At 44.7% G+C, this 20,964-nt stretch overlaps 1 protein-coding gene across 1 annotated transcript in view; it reads right to left on the bottom strand.

Moving 5' to 3' along the window:
- Positions 1-249: 249 nt before the first annotated feature.
- Positions 250-20,964, bottom strand: part of CLVS2 (clavesin 2) — a 78,502-nt gene continuing 57,787 nt past the window's right edge. Inside the window, exons 3-5 of the mRNA XM_054993809.1 lie at positions 11,082-11,192; positions 6,523-6,743; positions 250-337 (exon numbers count right to left, since the gene is read on the bottom strand). Coding sequence (XP_054849784.1) covers positions 250-337; positions 6,523-6,743; positions 11,082-11,192 — 420 coding nt within the window. The remainder of the gene's footprint in view (positions 338-6,522; positions 6,744-11,081; positions 11,193-20,964) is intronic.

Here is a 20,964-nt window from a genome sequence, read left to right as displayed (position 1 = left end):
TCTATTTATACACAGGTTGGCACTTACAGAATATATTATTGATATTTTCTCTTTTTAATTTTTTCCACCCTGTTTTCCAGCCTAGGGCACCCATGTTCCAGGCTGACTGGCAAAACCTGCTGCCTCATTACATTATGCTACATTAACATGAAAAATAGGATTCCAGCTGGTACATTCTCTCCCAATGGTTTGCTTGTTGCTGAAAGGCAATACCTTCCACCCTAATTCATGTTCGATGCTCAGATACTGTTAGTCAAGTGAAAGCAAAGGCTGCATGTTTTCTTCCTCATTTTTATCCATGCGCTTTAACACTCCAGGATCCACAACTGACTGAGACCTAGAAAAGAATTTAAAAAATTGCATGATATAGATCACATTAACACAAATGAAAGTAGGTTTCAGCTTTTTAAAAAAAATATTTTGGCCTATAGCCAAAATATCCTGACCTGGATGGCCCAGGGTGGCCTGATCTTATCAAATCTCAGAAACTAAGCAGGGTTGGCCCTGATTAGTTCTTGGATGGGAGCTCACCAAGGAAGTCCAGGGTCAGTACACAGAGGCAGGCAATGGCCTGCCATCTCTGTTCATCTCTTACCTTGAAAACCCTATGGGATCACCATAAGTTAGTTGTGCCTTGATGATGGCACCTTATACATACATAGACAAAACATATCCTTGGAGAAAATGATGAGTATGTCCCTATGAAAAAAACAACCACACCCAAAAGTGGGTAGAACTAGCAGATTTCTTATTCCAAGGGAGTATTATGAGATGTCCTGCCTATACGTTCAGGCCGTTCTTAGCCAAACCTTAAATCATCCACTGATCACCTGTTCTCTATGGAACTGAGCTTTACTCACCACAGAGATCATCTTGGAGTTATTCATGAAATAATTGGCCCCAGGACAAAACAGAAATGAGTTAAGGGGCTCCAAACTTGCCATGGGTCAATGACTTTCTTTCGAACTCACTTCAAATGTACCCATTTTGGATGCAAAAATAAATTGGAGATTGAAATGACATGAGGTGAATTAATGGTACACCCTAAATACATTAATATGGTATGATATCAACTCAAATGATTGCCTTCACAATTAAATTGCAAATAGTATTGGTGTCAATAATACAGTAACTTTACTTACTCGACAAATAACGGAAGCCAAAGGGAACTGTTCATATGGAAAACCACAGAATCAACAGAAAATAATTTAGGGATTTTTTATGACTATTCAAGATTCAAGGTTTTTTACTGCTATCCATAGATGTGATTGGGGATTAGAAATGTTGGGACTCTTAAATCCAGTTGTGCAAGCCACTATCTACAATGTTGCAGTTTAAGCTGTTATACAAGATCAGGTTGTAGGATATGTATGCTGCTAATATAGGAGGAACTGGGGAATGGGTAGGGAGTAAACTGGACACATCTGGTTGTAATTTTACCCTGCACATTGTTTTTATCTTGTTGCTCATGTTGTTTTTATGTGTTTGCTATCTATTTTTGACTTCTTAGCTGCCTTGAGACTAAGGACATAAGGTGGAATATAAATCTTTAAAATAAAAAAAATAAAATATAAGGGGTACTCCTATGGCCCTAAGAAGACAAATGTATATGGAGAAAAACAGCAATCTTATGTTTAAAAAATACCTGAATCAATCAGGTAAAAAACCTCCCCTGAATTTTTATGAAACTATTCTTAGTTTCTTTGCTAGAAGGATCTTCATTTGTCAGGTTAGGGATTAGGTGAAAATCTCCATGTTATTCATAGGAAAGGAGCTCCGATTTCATAAGAATCTCAGCTGTGAGCTGTAAGCTGCTACCTGCTGGCTATGGAACATTTCCTACACACCATCTGACTGATAACATTCTGATATTGGTATGACATACTACCTTAAGGTACTATTGGTCTTTTGAAGCACAGCATTAATGGGCAGCTCAAAGGCACAAAGCAGAACAATTTTCAGCTAAGACAATATATTTACTAGCTGTTCTGATTAACTTGACTGCTAGTCAAGGGTACAGCCAAAAGCTTGATTCACTTGAACACTGAAACAAATGGTTTGTAGACCTTGTCTGAACTATAATTTTAAAATACAAAACAGAGATATTAAAAATATACTGGGGTGTAGGTTTACAGGGTATAATTTAGGAAGGAAGGAAGAAAAGGGTGAATATAGATGCAGAGGAGTTAGCCATGTTAGTCTGTAGTAGCAAAATCAAAAAGAGTCCAGTAGCACCTTTAAGACTAACCAACTTTATTGTAGCATAAGCTTTCGAGAATCACAGTTCTCTTCATCAGATGCATCTGACGAAGAGAACTGTGATTCTCGAAAGCTTATGCTACAATAAAGTTGGTTATTCTTAAAGGTGCTACTGGACTCTTAAGGGTGAATATGTGATTGATTGGTTGATTGATTGATTGACAGACAAAGCAACCTGAATTAAATTGAGTAGCAACTGCTTTCTGACATCAAAGGAACCCTGATAACATCTGCTTGTGTTAGTCATGGAAAGCAGAGCTTAAGTCAATAAACACAAAACAAACCTCAAAACTCAGGCATCTATATTCTATTAACATTTTAAATCTTTCCTTAGCAATGTAGAAGGAAATTGTAGTTACCATGAACTGCTTCTGTTGTACAGGCCTATTTTCATATACTATTTCAATATATTGTTACATGTACTAGAATTTGGCATCTTCAGACCTCAGCACAGAACCTTAACAGTATAAGTCATCCATTATCAGCAGTATCACCAAACTTGTTCTTGTTCTTGAGAGATGCTTATTCGGTCTATTCTTTAAAATATCTAACAATAGGGACTCTGCAGCCTCTTTGATAACAATGTTCTCTGATCCCCATATCAATCCAATATCAAACCATCTGACCAGAATCAGAGGGGAGGCACCACAGGTCAATTGTGGATTATCTGCTTAGTGTGCAGAAGGACCCAGGTTCAATCCCCAGCATCTGCAGTTGAAAGAATCAGGCAGTAGATGATGAGCAAGACCTCTACGTGAGATCCTGGAGAGCTGCTGCCAGTCTGAGTAGGCAAAACTGACCTTGGCAGACCAATGGTCTAATTCAGTATAAGTGTCAGGGTGGCCCCTGCCATACCTTGGAGGGTTTGGGGAGTTCACTGTCAGGCTGAAGGCCTGATCTCCTGTTCCCTGCTTTAAGAATGCTATTGAGTGCTACGTGTCAGAAAAGCTGTGAGAAGGAATGTTCTCAGCAGGAATGTTATCAACGTTACCAGGGAGATGCGGCCAGTAGGCCGAAGAAGACCGGCCTAATCAAAACAACAACTTTGTTCATTTTCACTTTACCTTCTTCAGCTAATTAGAACTTAGCTTAGAGCATAACTAAGGGGGGGAGTGAAATGGGTTGGACTTGAAGAGTTTAATGCTTAGCAGGAGGAGGGAATGGTTATTCCTGTCAATGAAATGTCTACTGTACTGAGCTCTTAGATTGTCAATAAATCTTTAACTCATGCATCCTTGGATTTGTGCAGTGAAGTTACTTGTAACGTCTAAGCTGCCAGTCTCTGAAGTATGGATGGACCACAAGAACTTGGAAGCCCTCCGCTCGCCCCGACGGCTGGGAGCGAAGCAGCTTAGATGGGTGCAGTTCTTTTCAAAGTTTCAGTTTACGCTAAAACACCTCCCTGGGACCTCAGATTTCCTGGCAGATGCCTAATCCCACCTCCCACAACATGAAAGTCAATGGGAGGAGGTAGTAGACACTATGTTCATACCAACACAGCTGGGAAGAGATGTAGTGACATGTCTGCAGGCACGTAAACTTTTGACAAACCCGCCTAACTCCTGGCTAGAGACAATCAAGGAGGAACAATGGAGAAAAGGAGGGGCAGGTTCCCAAAATCCGCAGATGGAGGAGAAGGATGGGTGCCGGTACAGGAATGGCAGACTATACATACCAGAAACCCTGTGTGGGGAAGTTCTAAAAAAAGTCATGATGACAAATTGGCTTGTCATTTTGGGTTCGTCAAGACGTTAAACTTGGCCCAGAGACAATTTTGGTGGCCTTTCCCAGTATGGGTGACATTTCACAGTATTTAATGTCTTGCCCAGTCTGCTTAATGGGGAAGAAACGTGGCGGAAAGTCCCTGGGACTATTGCAACTGATTGAAACACCTCTAGACCTTAGTCTCTGATTTCTATGGACTTTATTACAGACCTTCTCCCCAGTAGGGGGGAGATGGTGATCCTAGTGGTGGTGGAGTTGTTTTCAAAACAAGCCCACTTCATACCATGCTCTAAGCTGCCTACAGCAAAACAGCTAGCTGCCTTGTTTATGCAAAATGTGGTGCACCTGCACTCATTCCTAAACAAAGTAATTTCAGATAGAGGGAGTCAGTTTGTAGCCAAGTTTTGGAGGGAGCAAGGACTTAGCTCCTCCCACCACCCAGAGAAGGATGAACAATTGGAACGAACTGATCAGATCTTGGAACAATTCTTTAGGTGCTACATTAACCATCAGCAGGATGATTGGGTAGATTACCTGCCACATGCAGAGTATTGCTACAATAATAGTATTCATAGCTCAACTGGCACATCCCCCTTTCAAGTGACCCAAGGCTTCCAAATCAAGCCAATATCTATGCTAGAAAGCGATCCCCGGTAGGGGACAGAGATTTGAGAGAGTGGTGGACTAAATTAACTGATCAATGGAAGTTAGTAGAACAAGCCCTAGAAAAAGCTAAACAAGACTATAAGAATCAGGCAGAAAAGAAATGCTCCACCCCTTGGGAGTTAAAACCAGGTAATACAGTGAATGTGTCAACTAAGAACCTTAGGGGGGAAACAACCAAGCAAGAAGCTAGATTGGAAAAATTTAGGGCCCTTCAAAGCGACCAGATCAATCAATGATATAACCGTGGAACTCGACCTGCCTAAGAACTTGAGAAATGTGCATCCAGTGTTCCATTTCGGCCTTCTGAAGAAGGTTCTTGGACCGGACAAGTGGCATCCAGAACCAGTGGCTTCACCGCCTATCATGGTTGGGAGGCAACCTCATCATGAGGTCGAACAGATATTGGACTCTAAGTGGAAGAGACACACATTGTTTTACCTGATACAGTGGAAATGTTTTGACAGAAGTCAAAACGTTGGGAACTGCTAGATCTAGAGGGATTTTTTTCCTGCTTGGCTGCTCCTATTCCATGGAACAGGTTTCCTGAAGCTATTAGGAGAGCTATTGCTGAGCTTCTGCAGGTTAAGGGGGAGTTATTCAGGAGGGCTTTTGAAACTTAGAATTATTATTTTTGTAATCCACTTGGAGTTTGGTTCTGGAGAAAGGTATGTTAAAAACACTTCAAACGAAAGAACGAACGAACGAACGAATGAATGAATGAAACCACATAGTGTGGATTGCAGAGATGTTATTTATTTTACAAAATGTATGATTTCTCTAGAGAATAAAGTATGACAACTGGGGGCATGCCTACCCTGTTCTTCTGCCTGCCATTTCCAATCCCACTTTTTATGCTTCCACGATAACATTAGAATGGATTGGTAGGATAGGAGTAGGATCTACCCCAATAACATCGTAGATCATGGTCATTTTCACATGCCTGTAACCTCTAGAAAATCATGCAAAACTCACAGCATGATGGAAGAATGGGAAGAAAGAAGATTATTCCAGACCAGAAGAGGAAGAGGAATAAGAATAGAACAGTCATGAGGACTTGAATAAAGAACTTTGGGCATAAACGTTTGTAAATTAAAGATTGGAAAGGGGAATAGAAGGATTATTCTATTATTTTGGGTGGTTAATGTGAATTTGAAAGATTATAGTCTAGACCAGAGTTGTATATGTTGGGAAATAAAGACGGGGGTAGGGGGGGAGAGTGTGTTTTTATATCTTCTGGGGAAATGTTGAAGTGGTTTGTCTGCTGACAGTGGATGATTGGACTGGAAAGATGTGGGTTTTAACTGAGATTGCCAAACTTATAGTTACAAAGAGATATTTTAATTAAATTAATTAAACCACAAGCTGATTGATGTAAAAAGGATGAAGTGTCGTAGGGGAAAAACTGTAATGACTAATATGTGTTAATTTTTTTAGGTCTCTTTGTGTAGGCCACTATAGGCCTTTATCAGTTATACGTATTTTTCTTTTCTGTTTTCTCTTTTAATTTTTCTACAATAAAATAAAAATTTAAATTAAAAAAAAAACTCACAGCATGACGGCACCTTCATAGTATGATTTTTTGTCATGCTCCCATTTAATGGCGCAATTTCTGATGTCATCACACCATTAAACGAGATCATGACAGGAAATTGCACTATGAATACACCATTGTGCTGTGAGTTTTATGCGATTTTCCAGAGGGTTTACAGGCATGTGAAAACAGCCCATGTCTCCTCACTAATAGACATCATCATTGACTGGAATAGTTGAATAACATTGGACATTTGTCATGATCCTAGTTGCCATCAGCTGCCATTCAGTCTAGGAGATCCTCTATATTTATTTTCTGCTTTAGGGTTAAAAGTAACTTACCTCTTCATGGATTTGGGAGACAGATCCTTTTCTACTTCTTTTGCAGAAGTGTTGTAGGAATCTACACTGTATTCACTGTCATCATCATATTCATGATCTAGTAGCGTTCTTGCCCATGTTCCCATGTCATAAGGGGGCAGCATCCCTCCAAATTCAGAAGGCAGAATCTCAGGATGGATTAGTTGGTGTAAGCTGTTTAGGTTATTCCCATGAAGAAATATCTGTTAAAAGAAGCAAAAGCATGGTCAAATCACTTTTCACAGCAAAGTGTAGCAACAAACTTCTTTTTTAAAAAGTGAAACTCAACTAGATGACACCAACACTAGGCTGAAATCTTTGCCATGGAAAGTATTCCATCTGTATTGCACACTCTATAAAATAAGCAGCTTTAAGTCTACAGGAAATTCTTTTCAGTCATTTGGTACAGGAAACACCAAGCAAAACACAATGGATGGAAGACTCTGCCATTGCATGAAACTAGCATAGACTATGGGTTGGATCGACCATCTGTCAACATTTGGGTGGCTCTTAACCACCATCCCCTTTACCCTGCAGCCCCCTATGACCTCTGAAAAGCCAGAGCCAGTGATGAGGGAACCCTTGTTATCAAAATGCCATGGCACGCAGGAGGCTGCAGTGAGGAGGGGGAATCACTGACGTGAAATCGTCAACTGCCTCTCGTTCAAGAGGAGGGCTTGCTTCACTCATCTTAATCCACTAGGGCAAGAGGATGCACTTTTGCCTTGGGAAGGATTGCAGCAGTTAAGATGAATGTGTTACCAAGAGTAATGTTTTTGTTACAGACAATACCAATTATCCGAGACTCTAAGCAGTTTGAAAAATGGCAGAGGAAAATATCAGACTTTGTTTGGGCAGGCAAGAAGCCTCGAGTGAAAATGAAAGTTTTACAAGATGCAAAGCAAAGAGGCGGAATGCAACTGCCCAATCTAAGACTTTACTATGACGCAATTTGCCTAGTGTGGCTGAAAGATTGGATGACGTTGAAGAATAAGAAATTATTGGCCCTAGAGGGATATAAAAAAATATTCGGATGGCATGCATACCTATGGTACGACAAAGTAAAAGTGAACTCTATGTTCCTACATCATTACATACGGAAAAGCCTATATGCAACCTGGAAGAAGTATAGAGACTTCCTACAAGAAGGAACCCCCATGTGGGTAGTTCCGTATGAAGTAATAGATCCGAGAGCTGTCTATACTGAGCAACAGTGTTTAACATATAAGGAGATAACCCAAATAGAATCTTCCAAACTTAAAATAAAGACACAGGACGAGTTATCACCCAACTATGATTGGTTCCAGTATAGGCAGATCTCTACAATTCGGATTGTGCAAAGGGAGGCATAAGAACAGAGAATTCGGAACTAGAGCAGACACTTTTAAAAGAGGATAAGAAGGAAATTTCCAAGGTATACCAAGTACTGTTGAAATGGTATACTGAAGATGAAATAGTTAAAGTACAAATGGTGAAGTGGGCCATAAACTTTAATAAAGAAATAACAATGGAGGCATGGGAACACTTGTGGAAAAACACAATGAAGATTACAACGTGTACTAATATTAAAGAGAACATTTACAAAATGATCTATCGTTGGTACATGACACCAAAGAAGATTGCGCTAGGGAATCTGAGCACTTCTAATAAATGCTGGAAATGTAAAAAACATGAGGGCTCTTTGTACCATATGTGGTGGACGTGTGAGGTAGCCAGGCAGTACTGGGGAGAAATAATAAAAGTAATAAGTGAGATTCTACAATTTCAAATTAATAAGAACCCAGAACTCCTGCTACTGAACCTGGGAATGGAGAACATTCCAGCCCAATATAGAACACTGTTATTTTACATGACAGCAGCGGCCAGACTTTTGTATGCGCAAAAATGGAAAGTACAAGAAGTGCCAACTATTGAGGATTGGACTTACAAATTGCTGTATATGGCCGAAATGGACAAAATGACAAGAAAACTGAGAAATCTGGACCCAGGACAGTTCAACACAGACTGGGAGAAGCTGAAGCAATATGTGCTGAAGAAATGGGAGGTGGGAAGAGAACTGTGGCAGTTTGAGAACTACTGAAGTATGACAAAATGTAGAGGGGGGTGACTTTACCGGAGGGTAGAGAGAGAAATGAAAATGTCTAAGCAGCTATTTTGTTAGAGTGTTATATATAGAAAAATATATAGAAAATGGATAGAAAATAATTAACTATAAGGACCGACTAATTAACATTGTTTCTGGTATAAATGTGTAACATGTTAAACTGAATGAGCCTACCTGAAGAAATATATGGATCAAATTGATTGATAACTTTTGAGGATAGTTATACAAGGCAATATACGGAATATAAGTTAAATTGGTTGACTTATACAAATCCATGGGTTATATGGTTTATATGGTATATGGTTTATAGAAATATTTGAAACCAGGAAACTATGAAATTATGTTAAAAAGGGACAAATTGTTTGTCTAATATGGAAGAAGGGACTCAAAGATAAGGTATAGAGTATTAAAAATTAGTTAAAGAATTATTGCTTAGATCAAAGGGAAAGTATATGTTTGTTAGATAGATGAATTTAAAATGAGTAAGAGAAAAGGGACAAAGGGTTGGAAAACTGTTGGAAGTCAAAAGAAAAGGGGGGAAAGGGAGGGGGTTAGAAATTGGGAAACGGGAATTGATTGTAATGTGAAATTATATTATTCTAATTCCAATAAAAAATTTTATTAAAAAAAAAAGGATGCACTTTTGCCTGATGGCCTCTTCTACTGCAGCCTGACCCCCAGCACCATTTTCTTATGGGTCAAAATAAGCTGCTGGGGGGGGAGTAATGGGGAAGATATGCCCATCTGAATACGTTTGGTTTTCTATTTGTAGGATCCAACTCCAGATAAGGGGTCCAAAAACCCATGTAACCATGTCATCACCTGCATGCATCCAAGGAGTTCTGTTTGTGTTTCTCACACTGCAGACCCCTTCCCTTTTAAAACAAAGGGGACCTTCAAAAGGAAGGAGAAAACTAAACAAAAAATCTCACTGGTTGTACACAGGTACTTGCCTCTGTCTACAGTAACTCAATGGATCTTCATCAATGAGTTTGTGTATAATAAAGAGCAATAGCAAACTGTTCCAAGGCTTGAGCCCCCCACCCCACCCCTTCCAGAATACAGCTAGGGAAAGCTCTAAGTAATTAGTTCCACTGAGTGTTATCACCATTAAAAAGTCTTCCCCAGTGTCCAACCAAAATCTACCCACTGAGAACTTAAGCCCTTTAGATCCAGCGTGCCCTCTGGAATATCAAAGAGCAAGCCTTTCCCCTCTTCCAAGGGCCAAAGTACAAGTTATGGTGGCCATGGGTCCAACCCCTGGCTACCAATGCTATTTCAGAGGAGAATTAAGCTGTATAAAATTTGCTAAGAGGGTCTGATCCTGATTGTGCCTGCAGCATAGAGTCACCACCACCATACGATCTTGTCCCCTCCCACAACTGCGGGATGAGTTTGCATGGTGCTGCCATGATGCCACTGGCCTGGTCGGAATTAGGCCCTCACAGCCATTTTTAAATTGCTAAATTCTCCTTTAAAATGGCATTGGCGGCCATAGGTTGGAACTACGGCCACCATAATGTCTAGCTTGGGTCTAAGTGACTGCCCTTCAGGTTTCTGAAAAGTGCCAAAATGCCCTCCCCTCATTCTTCTCTCGGTTAACACCTACCTAGCTCATTCACCCTTCTTTCACGGGACTTTTCCAGACCCATTACTACCTTCATTGGCATACTTTGAATTTGTTTAAATTTGTCTACATTCTTCTTAAAATGTAGTGCCCAGAACTGGACACAGTACTCCTCGTGATATCTAGCTAACATAAAATAGAGTGGAAATTCTTATAACTTGGATTCTGTTCCTGTTGTTTCTGCATGATATGAAAGGGTATGTTAGAACTGTTTTATAATTAAACAAGTAGGTCCTCCTTCAATAGATATTTGAAATGATGCAAGAGTACAGAATGTCATGGGGTGGCTTGTGAAAGTTCATTGCATCAGCAGATGAAATAGCTACCCTTAGTATTATGGGGCTTAATTCAAGGAACAGGTTAGAAGTCCTGCATTCCCTTGATTCAGTCCCACCCTAATTTCCTGTAAAAATCTATGTCTGAATGAAAGCACAACTGAACTGGGCCACCTGTGTCAGGCTGAGCCAATTTTTGAAAGCTTTTGAAACAGTGGCTAAAACTGGCTTTTTAAAAGGCTTTTATTATATTATCATCTAAAATCATTCAGTATTGGAATTTTGTTGATTTTATATGGCATGTCTATAATAGTTTTTAAGCTTTTAAAAATAATATTACAAGGCATCCTAATTCATGGAAATCCAGATGTCTCTTTGTGTAGTACTGAAAGCTTCTTACAAAAGATTAGCATCTTGTGTGACAAAGCAAACATACTCTAAGGGATGGGTGACTATGCTAGAAATATTTCTAATTTTTCAACATGATCAATTTATCATTTTTCAAAACCATCAATATAAAGAAGAGGAAAGATACCCTTTTCCTTGTCTTTTCCTTTAGAAAAGGTCGTATAACTGTGTAGAGGGCATGGATGTACCATGGTTGATTAACAAAATGAATTCCTCCAAAGCGAGCTGGAAAACTGTCCTAGGGAAAGACATAAGAAACAGAAGCAATGAGCTGAACTGATTTCTTTCATTCATATTTGTAATTTGCTCTTCATTCAAAGACTGCAGTGCAGTGCCCATGAAGGTCTCTGTTTTACCCTCTCAAGAATCAGGGAAAGATAGAGATTTGGTTGCAGGACTACAACTTGTACAATTGTGTCTGAGCAACTATCCGAATCCAGGTCTCCTCCGTCCCACCCCAACATTATATCACCTCCATTAAAACAGAAGACATTTTGTGTATCAGCAACATTCTCAATGGTAAAATGCATCCATTTGTTATTTTAAGCTTAGAAGCTAAACAATAACACACATCTTTAAAGCAATGTGCAAGTCACAGAAGTTCAGTCTTCTAGGACAGCAATATCTAAGAGCAGAACCACAAGTGACAAAAGGCACTGGTTGGACACTTGTCAGCTTCCCTCAAGTTTTGATGGGAAATGTAGGCAGCTTGGCAGAATGTTGGACAAGTGACAGTTGAAAAGTCCATTGGACAGCAGTCAGAGAGCGAAGCTGCGAGACCAGGACGCCTACATTTCCCATCAAAACTTGAGGGAAGCAGACAAGTGTCCAATCTGTGCCTTTTGTCACTTGTGGTTCTGCTCTAAGGCAGCCAATTTCCTAAGAGTGGTTCAGGAATTCTAATAAAGAGGTGGCATTTTTGTGGTCCACAGCGCTCATTTTCATTTTAGATAGCAATTTCTCCTCACAATGTATTTGTCCCTTCCTTAGGCTTCAATTCACTTTCCTTCCTCTTTAATTTTCACAGCAATGTGTACCATTCCTCTATCGTATGTTACACATTTTCTTTTTCCTGTTTTTCAAACTACTAAAAAAATCCAAAAAAGAAAAAAGGTCAGTTCACTTTGCAGATTAAAATGTACCCAGTATTTATTATGAATGCTGCTCAGCTGACATGCACAGATGTTTTCCAGGAGAAATTTAAGAGAAAAGCTTCTCCACTGAGATGCTTTCTCAATTGTTTTTCGCTGTTTCTCCATATATAATTACTAAAAAAAAAAATGGCAATTCAACTGTGCAAACCAATTTTGTAAGCAATAATTGACTCTGCTGCATTGGTGGGTAGCTTATGCAGTTTGTGAAGAATTTAATGACTGTGTTAGAACCCTGAAATCTCTGCTTTCATATTAAAATTTTAGTTACTAGTCCTCATTGATTAAAAGAAAATCTTGAAATTTCATCCTCTCTGAAAGCATCACTACTTGCTTTCAGCTGTGTTCTACTGAATGCAGTGGTGGGAAGGGGTTGGAGCAGAACCACATGCAAAAGTAAGATCGCTGGTGAACTGTATAGTAGTTAGGTCTGTAAGGTCTTTTTTGCACTGGGACTTTAAAGTGTTTTAGTATCTGTTCTGCTTCCCATATTTGCAGGACGTTCACACTTGCAAGGTAGTCATGGGATGCAGAACTGATGTTTGTCCATAGTATCCTCAATTTTTCCCCTTGCAGACATACCACAATTTTATTTTGAAGCCGCTGCTCAGTCACATCTGGCCTGATTAATGTCCATGTATATTTCCCTTCTATGCCTCTTCTCCCCTCCTCTCCTTTTCCTCAGGAGCTGATTGGTCTGTGCGAAATTAACCACCCCCACCCTCCTCAGCTCTCTAAACCCCTTTTCTGCTATTCCCCCCCCCCCCAGTAAATCGAGGTAAGGGTCATAAGGATGCTTCTCTGTTGGCTTTCTTCCTCCCGGGTATGCAAGCACTCTCTTATTTTTTTTTTCAAAGCCAGGAACGATTTCTAATGTTGCTGCTTATTCCCTGCTGGTTTTAAAAGCCAGGAAAGGGTTAAATGGCTGCTTTTCCCCTTGGTGTATGTACACACTGTCTTTTTTTCAAATGCAAGAATGGTTTGTAACTGATGTAACACTGGAATACTGGAACATTGTAACTTTGTAACTTTACTGTACAGAAAAGGATTAAATGGCTGTTTTTTCCTCCCTCCCGGGCATGTTTTGGGCTTTGCCAAAGAGGGAAAAAAACCCCAAGCCCTTGGCACAGCCCTTTGGAAACAAAGTGACAAGGAAGCTGCCAGGAAGGGATGAAGCAGCAGCATTTTAACCTTCTCCTGGCTTGACTTAAAAAAAATGAGAGTGGAATAAGCATGAAAAGTACATGTTTTTCCCCAGCACTTCACCACCAATTGCATCTCCAGTGGGCATGGGACAACCCAATCAGGAAATATGGGGGCGGGGAGGGAGAGATGGGTTCCAACACTGGAACGTTACTACACCTGCTCACAGTTTTTTTTAAAAAAGGTGACATGAATTGCAAAGCCCCGAAAACCCGAAACTGCATCGAGGCTTTAAAGCCAGTTTCATGTAGTGGTTAAGAGCACGGGACTCTAATCTGGAGAACCAGATTTGATTCCCCAATCCTCCACTTAAAGCCAGCTGGGTGACCTTGGGTCAGTCATAGCTTCTAGGAGCTCTCTCAGCCTCACCCACCTCACAGGGTGTTTGTTGTTGTGGGGATAATAACGACATACTTTGTAAACCGCTCTGAGTGGGTGTTAAGTCATCCTAAAGGATGGTATATAAATCAAATGTTGTTATTATTCATTATTATTAAAGCCCATCTAAAATTAAAAACAAGACGCCAAATCGAAACTGCCTCCAATAGTGTGGAATGTGGGGATGCCATACTGAAGCCATTGTGATCGCAATGAACGCTCATAAATGGTGGTTTAAACTGTGAGAAAAGGGCCCAAGACTAAGATCTGGGTGACTCAGGTTCAAATCTCTGCTGTACCATGGAAGCTCACTGGGTGACCTTGGGCAGATCACACTCTCTCAACCTAACCTATCTCATGGGGTTGTTGTGAGGATAAAATGGAGGAGAATGATGTAAGCCAGGTTGGGTCACCATTGGAGAAAAAAGAAGAGGCATAAATAAAGAGAAAAAATTAAAATACTTGCGCAGGCCCATGCCTGTACAGTTTGTATATAGAGAATGTACGAACAGTACAGTGAATGTTTCTAGTTAGGGAATGAGTTTTGCTGCTACCCTCCCCACAGATTTTCACTCCTGTTCACAATGAATGCATATAAACAGGCTGCATGAAGGGGATTAGTGTTACACATCTTTCTCACAGTACACAACTCTTCATACTTTTATCATCTGTGCGGATGCTATCTTCCTATACAGTTAGTCACATTGTAATAGGACTAGGATTACATAACTGGATGACAAAACAAACAAAAACTGTCAAATACATTGCATACCATAATGCAGAAAATAGATTGCAAAGGTTTTACCATAGAGTTTCCATCAAAAGCTTGCTGGGTGACCTTGGGCTAATCACATGCTTTTAGCCTAATCTATCTCAGAGGGTTGTTGTGAGGATTAAATGGAGGAGAGGAGAACGTCTTTGATTTGGATTCCCATTGGGGAGAAATGCTGGGTATAGATGAACTAAATAAAATTCCTAGAGCTATCATACGTCACTTCCAACATTACCCGCCCCATGTCTCATCCTCCATGTTCCCACCCCCAAACCCTGCTGCTGCTTGCCAGGCAATCCTGTGCAGGTTATATAAAGGTGCTGACTTTCATGAATTTTTATGGCCCTGGCAGCCTCTTGACTTGTTTTAATATTGATAATTTTCTGCTATTGATGATTTTATTGTATTACTGTATTGTTTATTGTTATGGTCTTGTTTTATTTTATTTTTGTATTATTTTATTTTGTGAGTCACATAGAGCAGTTCTCTAGAGAGGCACCATATAACTTTCTAAATAAACTTAAATTTACCACCCAAATTTCCTGGGCTACAGGGCACAGTTACATTTCCATTAGCTCCTTGATTCTTCTATGATGTAACTAGAGATGGGCATGAACCGCATTACGAACTTCAAAAACTGATGACAATGGTAATCGTGACCCGACAGCTCGTGATTGTCCACGGCCAACGAACCAGCGTTCGGAAGAAGGCTGGTTCGGTGCATTCGGCCGCGGTTTGGGAAGCCAGACAGTCAGGTGCCAGCAATCAATTCCCCTGGCAACGGAGCTGAGGGAATGCCTGAACTCTGTCTGCGCTCCTTCTGTCGCCCTGGAAACCCGAATGGAAGCCCAGCTTACCTTGATCGGCAGGTCTTCCTTCCAACCACGGAGCTGCAAAGCGGTTACAAGTTGGGAGAAGACACCCAGGGGAGGGAGGGGGAGGGGGGTGTCCTGTAGCCACGGGCACTCCAATCTCATCCCTGCAAACCCTGATAGGCAGCTCTGATGGCCAAACACAGACCTCCTGCGATGCTCAATGGGACCCATGCTTATAAATAGCCATGGGCTCCCAGGCTGGGTTTCACTTTCAGCGGGCAGTGGAGTGAGACAGAGCTCTTGCTTGCCACTTGCTAGCCTTTGGGGAGAGAGACTGAGAGTATGATTCAGCTTGGATTTGGGGGATAGGGATCTATCTACTCTGGTTCCAGGGCTGCTGCCTGGCTCTGGGGGCAAGCTCAGTGGGTACCTCGGCTGAGGGCTCACATTGATTATTGATCAGTGCCTGATTGGGTCAGGTCTGTGGGAGTGGTGGGCTAGGGCTCTAGTCCTTCCTTCCCTCTGGTGCCAGGGCTGCTGTAGGGCCCTGGGGCCAAGCTCGGTGGGCACCTCAGCTAAGGGCTCACATTGATTATTATTAATCAGTGCCTGATCTGTTCAGATCTGTGGGAGTGGTAGGCTAGGGCTCTAGTCCCTCCCTCCCTCTGCTGCCAGGGCTGCTGCCAGGCCCTGGGGCCAAGCTTGGTGGGCACCTCGGCTGAGGGCTCACATTGATTATTTTAAATCAGTGCCTGATCTGGTCAGGTCTGTGGGCATGGTGAGCTAGGGCTCTAGTCCCTCCCTCCCACTGGTGCTAGGGTTGCTGCCGGGCCCTGGGGCCAAGCTCAGTGGGCACTGCGGCTGAGGGCTCACAGTGTCATCTCCTTTCTTCTCCTCAATTGTTGTTTGCTGGCATGATAAGGCTTCGGGTGGGGGACAAGAGTGGTCATGGGGAGAAGTGCAGAGATTGTCCCGCTTGCAGCACAGGAAGCAGTGCTGTGCAGGACTCTGGAGCAGCAGAGACTCTCGCTCCCCAAAAATCACCAGTTGTGGCTGTGGAGGAGGCTGAAGAGATCTTGCCAGTGGCGGAAGAGGAACTCCTGAAAATTTGGGGGGAGGAAGAGGCCAAGGGATCCTTGGAGGAATGGTTGGGGTTCGAGGAAACATCCAGCCTGTCCCCATCCCAAACTACCGGTGGTGCTGTCCCTGCCTGCAGTCCACCCATCACTCCGTCTTCCATTGCCAGCTCTGTGGCACATCCAGCAGCAACCCTTCATCCTCCCTCCCCTGGAACCATTAGTGGGCCACAGTTCAACCACAATGTTTGAAGGCACTTTCGGTCCCTTCCTACTGACCCCCACGTGGTGTGGTGCTGTGTGTGTGAGGGCCTGGTGCGCAGGGGCAATGACCTGAAGCACCTGTCATTGACGGCCCTGACTCGGCACCTGAAGAGGCACCACCCGAGCCTATGGTCTCTCGGCCAGCGAAACAGCCGTCGGGGGGGAGACCGAGGGCCACCAGCTCGTCTGATCTGGGATCAGTGGGAGGGTCTCCAGAATGCACCCTGAGAAAGAAGCCTTGCCCCGAGGGTGCGGCTGGTGGGAGCAGAAGTGTCAGGCAGGCCTCCCTGGGGGAAGTTTTTCCATTGGGGGTGGAGGTGGCTCCGCTGAAAAGGGTGAGGTCAAGGGCTCAGGAGGAGGGCGTTCATGTGGTGGAGCAGAAGATTGCCCTGCAAGGCTTCCCCCTATTGGTCATGGAGGGCGTGGGCTTCCAACTGTTGCTCCAGCACTTTGCCCCATGGTTCTCCATGCCATCGTGGCGCACCACTGGGCATTGAGTCATGCTCGCCCTGTACGAGGCAGTGCGAGACATGGTGCGCAGAGACCTGTCAGCTGCCCACTTCACGGCCAACCTGTAGAGCGGCTGCCATCATGGGTACCTTGCCATCACTGGCCACTGGTGGCAACCAGAGGACCTCCGCCTCCCCAGGCCAAGGTCTGGCAGCTGTAAAAAGGTGCCCAGTTTGACACTGGGCTACAGGGAGGTTCTTCTTCAGGCCTGGGGGATGGACAAGGTCCACACTGGGAAGAATATCGCTGCCACCATCAAGGCGGCTCTGAGTGAGTGGACGTCTGGGGTGGAAGGGTTTGTCCGTGGCTTCATGGTCACGGACGTGGGAGCCAACATGTTGGCAGCCCTGAAAGAGGCATCCCTCCTGGGCCTGGTGTGCATGGCGCACAAGCTGCACCTTGTGATGCGGGACATGCTCGGGCTGGGGAGCAAGCCAAGGCACAGCTGGCATGAGGGAACCTTGCGGACACGCAATCTGCTGGATAGCTGCCATCGCATCACTTCCCACTTCTCCCACAGCATGAACTCTTCCCGCGAACTGTTCCAGAGGCAGGGGAGGCAGGGGACCCCGAGCACCAACTCTTCCAGCACCTGCCCACCCACTGGAACTCCACCTACGACATGATCTGTCGTCTGGTGGACCAGAAGGGCATATTGAAAGATATCCTGTCCTCTTCGGATGTGCTGAGGAGGAGAGAGAAGTTGAGCCTCAGCTCCATGGACTGAAGAGTCCTTGCCCAGATGTCCTGGATCCTGAAACCCTTCAAGGATGCCACTCAGCTCTTGTGCTCCTACCAGGCCAGCCTGGGTCAGGTCCTCCCTCTGATCCACGGCCTTGACCAGTTTCTGGCCCAGGAGCTCCAGCAAGGGTAAGAGCTGCTCCCCAGGGTCCAGGACTTTGTCCGGAGGATCCAGGCCTGCATTGCTGAATGCCTGCATCCTCTACACTGTGAGGCACCCTACCAACTGGCCTCCCTCTGTGACCCCCGGATCAAGGGCAGCATTACCATGCAGGCGGGTCAGATGCAGCACTGGAAAAAGGAGCTCCGCACAGTGGTACTCCGTTTCCAGAGACAGAGAGCAGGTGAGAAGGAACCAGGCAGCAGCAAGGGGCAGGCAGTAGACGAGGAGGAGGAGGGTGAGGGGCAGGAGGTGGGAAGAGAGCCATGCCAGGGAAGAGCAACCCCAATGGCCACATTTGATCTCTGGGCCTCGTTGGTGGGCTGTGTGGTTGGCCGCTGCACGGTGGGCGCGTCCCTCTCAGTGGAGGACTCAGCGTGTGCCATGTGGCGCGAGTACCGTTCGGAGCCCACCGAGCCCACCCCCATGCCAACTCACTGCAGTATTGGGAAGGAAATCTGACCGATGACCGAACCTGTCCATCATTGCCACCAACATCCTGTCCTACCCTCCCACCAGTGTGCAGAGCAAGCGGATGTTCTCAGCGTGCAGAGCAAGCGGACGTCCCAGCTGCGCACATCTGCACCCGGACCTGGTGGACATGTTGATGTTCATCAAGGTGAACCTCAACCTACTGGGGCACCCTCCCGTGGACCTGGACCTACCCGGGCTCTGAGCCACCCTGGGGTTGTAGCTGGCCCAGCTCATCCACAGCGGGCTCAAGCCTCCCTCAGTTCTTGGGGCTGATTCCTTGGCTAGTGACCCTTTGCCCTCCTCTCCCTTCCCTCTTCACACCTCTCCCTCTCTGGATCTGCTCAGATGCCTCCCAACCTCTCCTGTCTTTCTCATCCCATCCTTTCCGTGACGGCAGGAAGGTGTGGTGCTGCCAGATGACACTGCTTTTGGCCAAGAGGAACAGCTCTGCTGCTGTTGCCAATGTGAGAGTGGCACCATACGGTAACCCTTTTCCATGACACCTGGTGTCCCCTCTGAGCAGGGGGAAATGGGTAATGACACTATGACCAGTCATGTCCTTTCCGCAAAGGCAGGAAGGTGTGGTGCTGCGAGCTGATGCCGCTTTCTGCCATGAGGAGCAGCTCTGCTGCTGTTGCTGGTGTTAGCATGGCACCACATGGTACCCCCCCTTTCCATGGGCACCTGCTGCCCCCTTGCCCTCACACCCTTTCCGTGAAGGCTGGGCAGTGGGTGCTGTATGATGCTTCAGCTTTGGGCCACGAGGGACAGATCAACTGCTGTTGCGCATAAAATTGCACATCACAGTGGACCCTGCCAACAGCAGCGGCATTCCCCTCTGGGCAGGGATGAATGGGTAATGCCAGTCACGTCCTTTCCACGAAGGCAGGAAGGTGAGTGATGCTGGCGACAGCCTCCACTGTGACACAGGGGGAGCGGACAAGCCTCTGCTACAGCAGTCTACGCACTCCTTCAGGGTGGATGTGTGGTCCCTCCGTCCCGGTCCTGCTGTGCAATGCAGCCAGGAAGCCTCGGGCTCAGCCCTCCTCTCCCACACAAGTACACGGTCCCTCTTCTCACCTCGCTCTCTCTGGAACACTCAGTCCCCTCCCAAAGACCTCTCCTGTCCTATTCCATTCTTTCCACAAAGGCAAGAAGGTGGTTGATGCTGCCTGCTGCCGCAGAGTTCCCACTTCTCCTCCAAATGACATGTCCTCTCCCTTCCGTCCTTTCTGGCAAGGCAGGAAGGTGAGTGCTGTCGGCTGCTGCTGCACTGTTCCTCAGTGGGACCCTCGGGTGAGGACCCTCATTTGCTGGGGGATCAGGGCCCCGTCCAAATGACATGTCCTCTCCCACCCATGCTGGGAATACCAGTGCGCTCCTCTTTGGCCTGGCGGGCGGGCACATGGGGGGAGCTGCTGGCGAGCAGCCAGACCCCATGCCCCCTAAAGGGGAGGTGGCTCATCGCCACCTCCCCGTGCCCGCCAAGCCCAGCGGCCCCCATCAAAACCCACCTTCTGTAAACTGGGCCAACGTCAGCTGGTGGCTCTAATTGTGTTGAGTGGGAGTTTCCTGGGGGCCTTGGACTGGAGAGGGTGTAACTCCAAGATCCCTTTTCCAATCTTGTCCAAACTTGGGTGCTGGCTGTAGGAGGGCCTGCAAAAGACTCCCTGGGAATATGGGCTCTGTAAGTGCCACGGGGGCCGTTCCACGCCCAACAAACAGCAAACCGCAAACCAGTTCGGTAACAGAAAATGTTCGTTGCGGTTCGCGATCTCGGGATTGTCGTCGGCACCGAACCGCTTAGACTGGAGTAACTTTGCTTAGGACTGCACTGTAAGATTTGGGCCTGCAGCTCTATGCTTCTATTCGTTCTTTCAAAAATCATCCCACTGACTTTTTCCTGAGCCTTATCCCATAGGTTTTTCCTGCTCTTAGTGAATGCAGCATTACTTTATCACTCAACCTCTTACAAGCTCATTATTTCTGTATGTTTGCAATATGGGAAATTTCTGAAGATTCTTGGAAACGTGGGGCATTTTTCTTTTTGTAGCAAAAGCGAAGAACTTGCCATTTGTGACCTTTACAACCATCTTGAATCTGCCAGCTAAAAAAATTACTATGGCATTAGAACAGCTCACTTTAAAGATGCACGATCAGCATGATAGAAAAGATTGCCTGGTGAGAATACAAAACAGTATAATCACAGTAGTAATGGATGGTTCAGGAGTGAAAACTGGTACATTAAGGATTGCTGGTCCATAAGGACTTACCAACATCATGCAAGAGGGGAATTTTCTTCTTGTTTGAATGAAGCCTAGATTCTGTTCCACTAAAAGTGTAATGATGGACTTTCTCCTTCTTTTACAGTGCGGAAAACTCTGGCTTCAAAAGCCAGATACACCATGATGGTAGGCATTCTGGCAGTGCATCTGGAATTTATTTTCTCTGAGAGGGCTCGACTAG

This window comes from Eublepharis macularius, chromosome 1, assembly GCF_028583425.1.
Source record: "Eublepharis macularius isolate TG4126 chromosome 1, MPM_Emac_v1.0, whole genome shotgun sequence".
Classification (NCBI taxonomy): Eukaryota; Metazoa; Chordata; class Lepidosauria; order Squamata; family Eublepharidae; genus Eublepharis; species Eublepharis macularius.
This window is presented reverse-complemented; position numbering and strand designations above follow the sequence as displayed.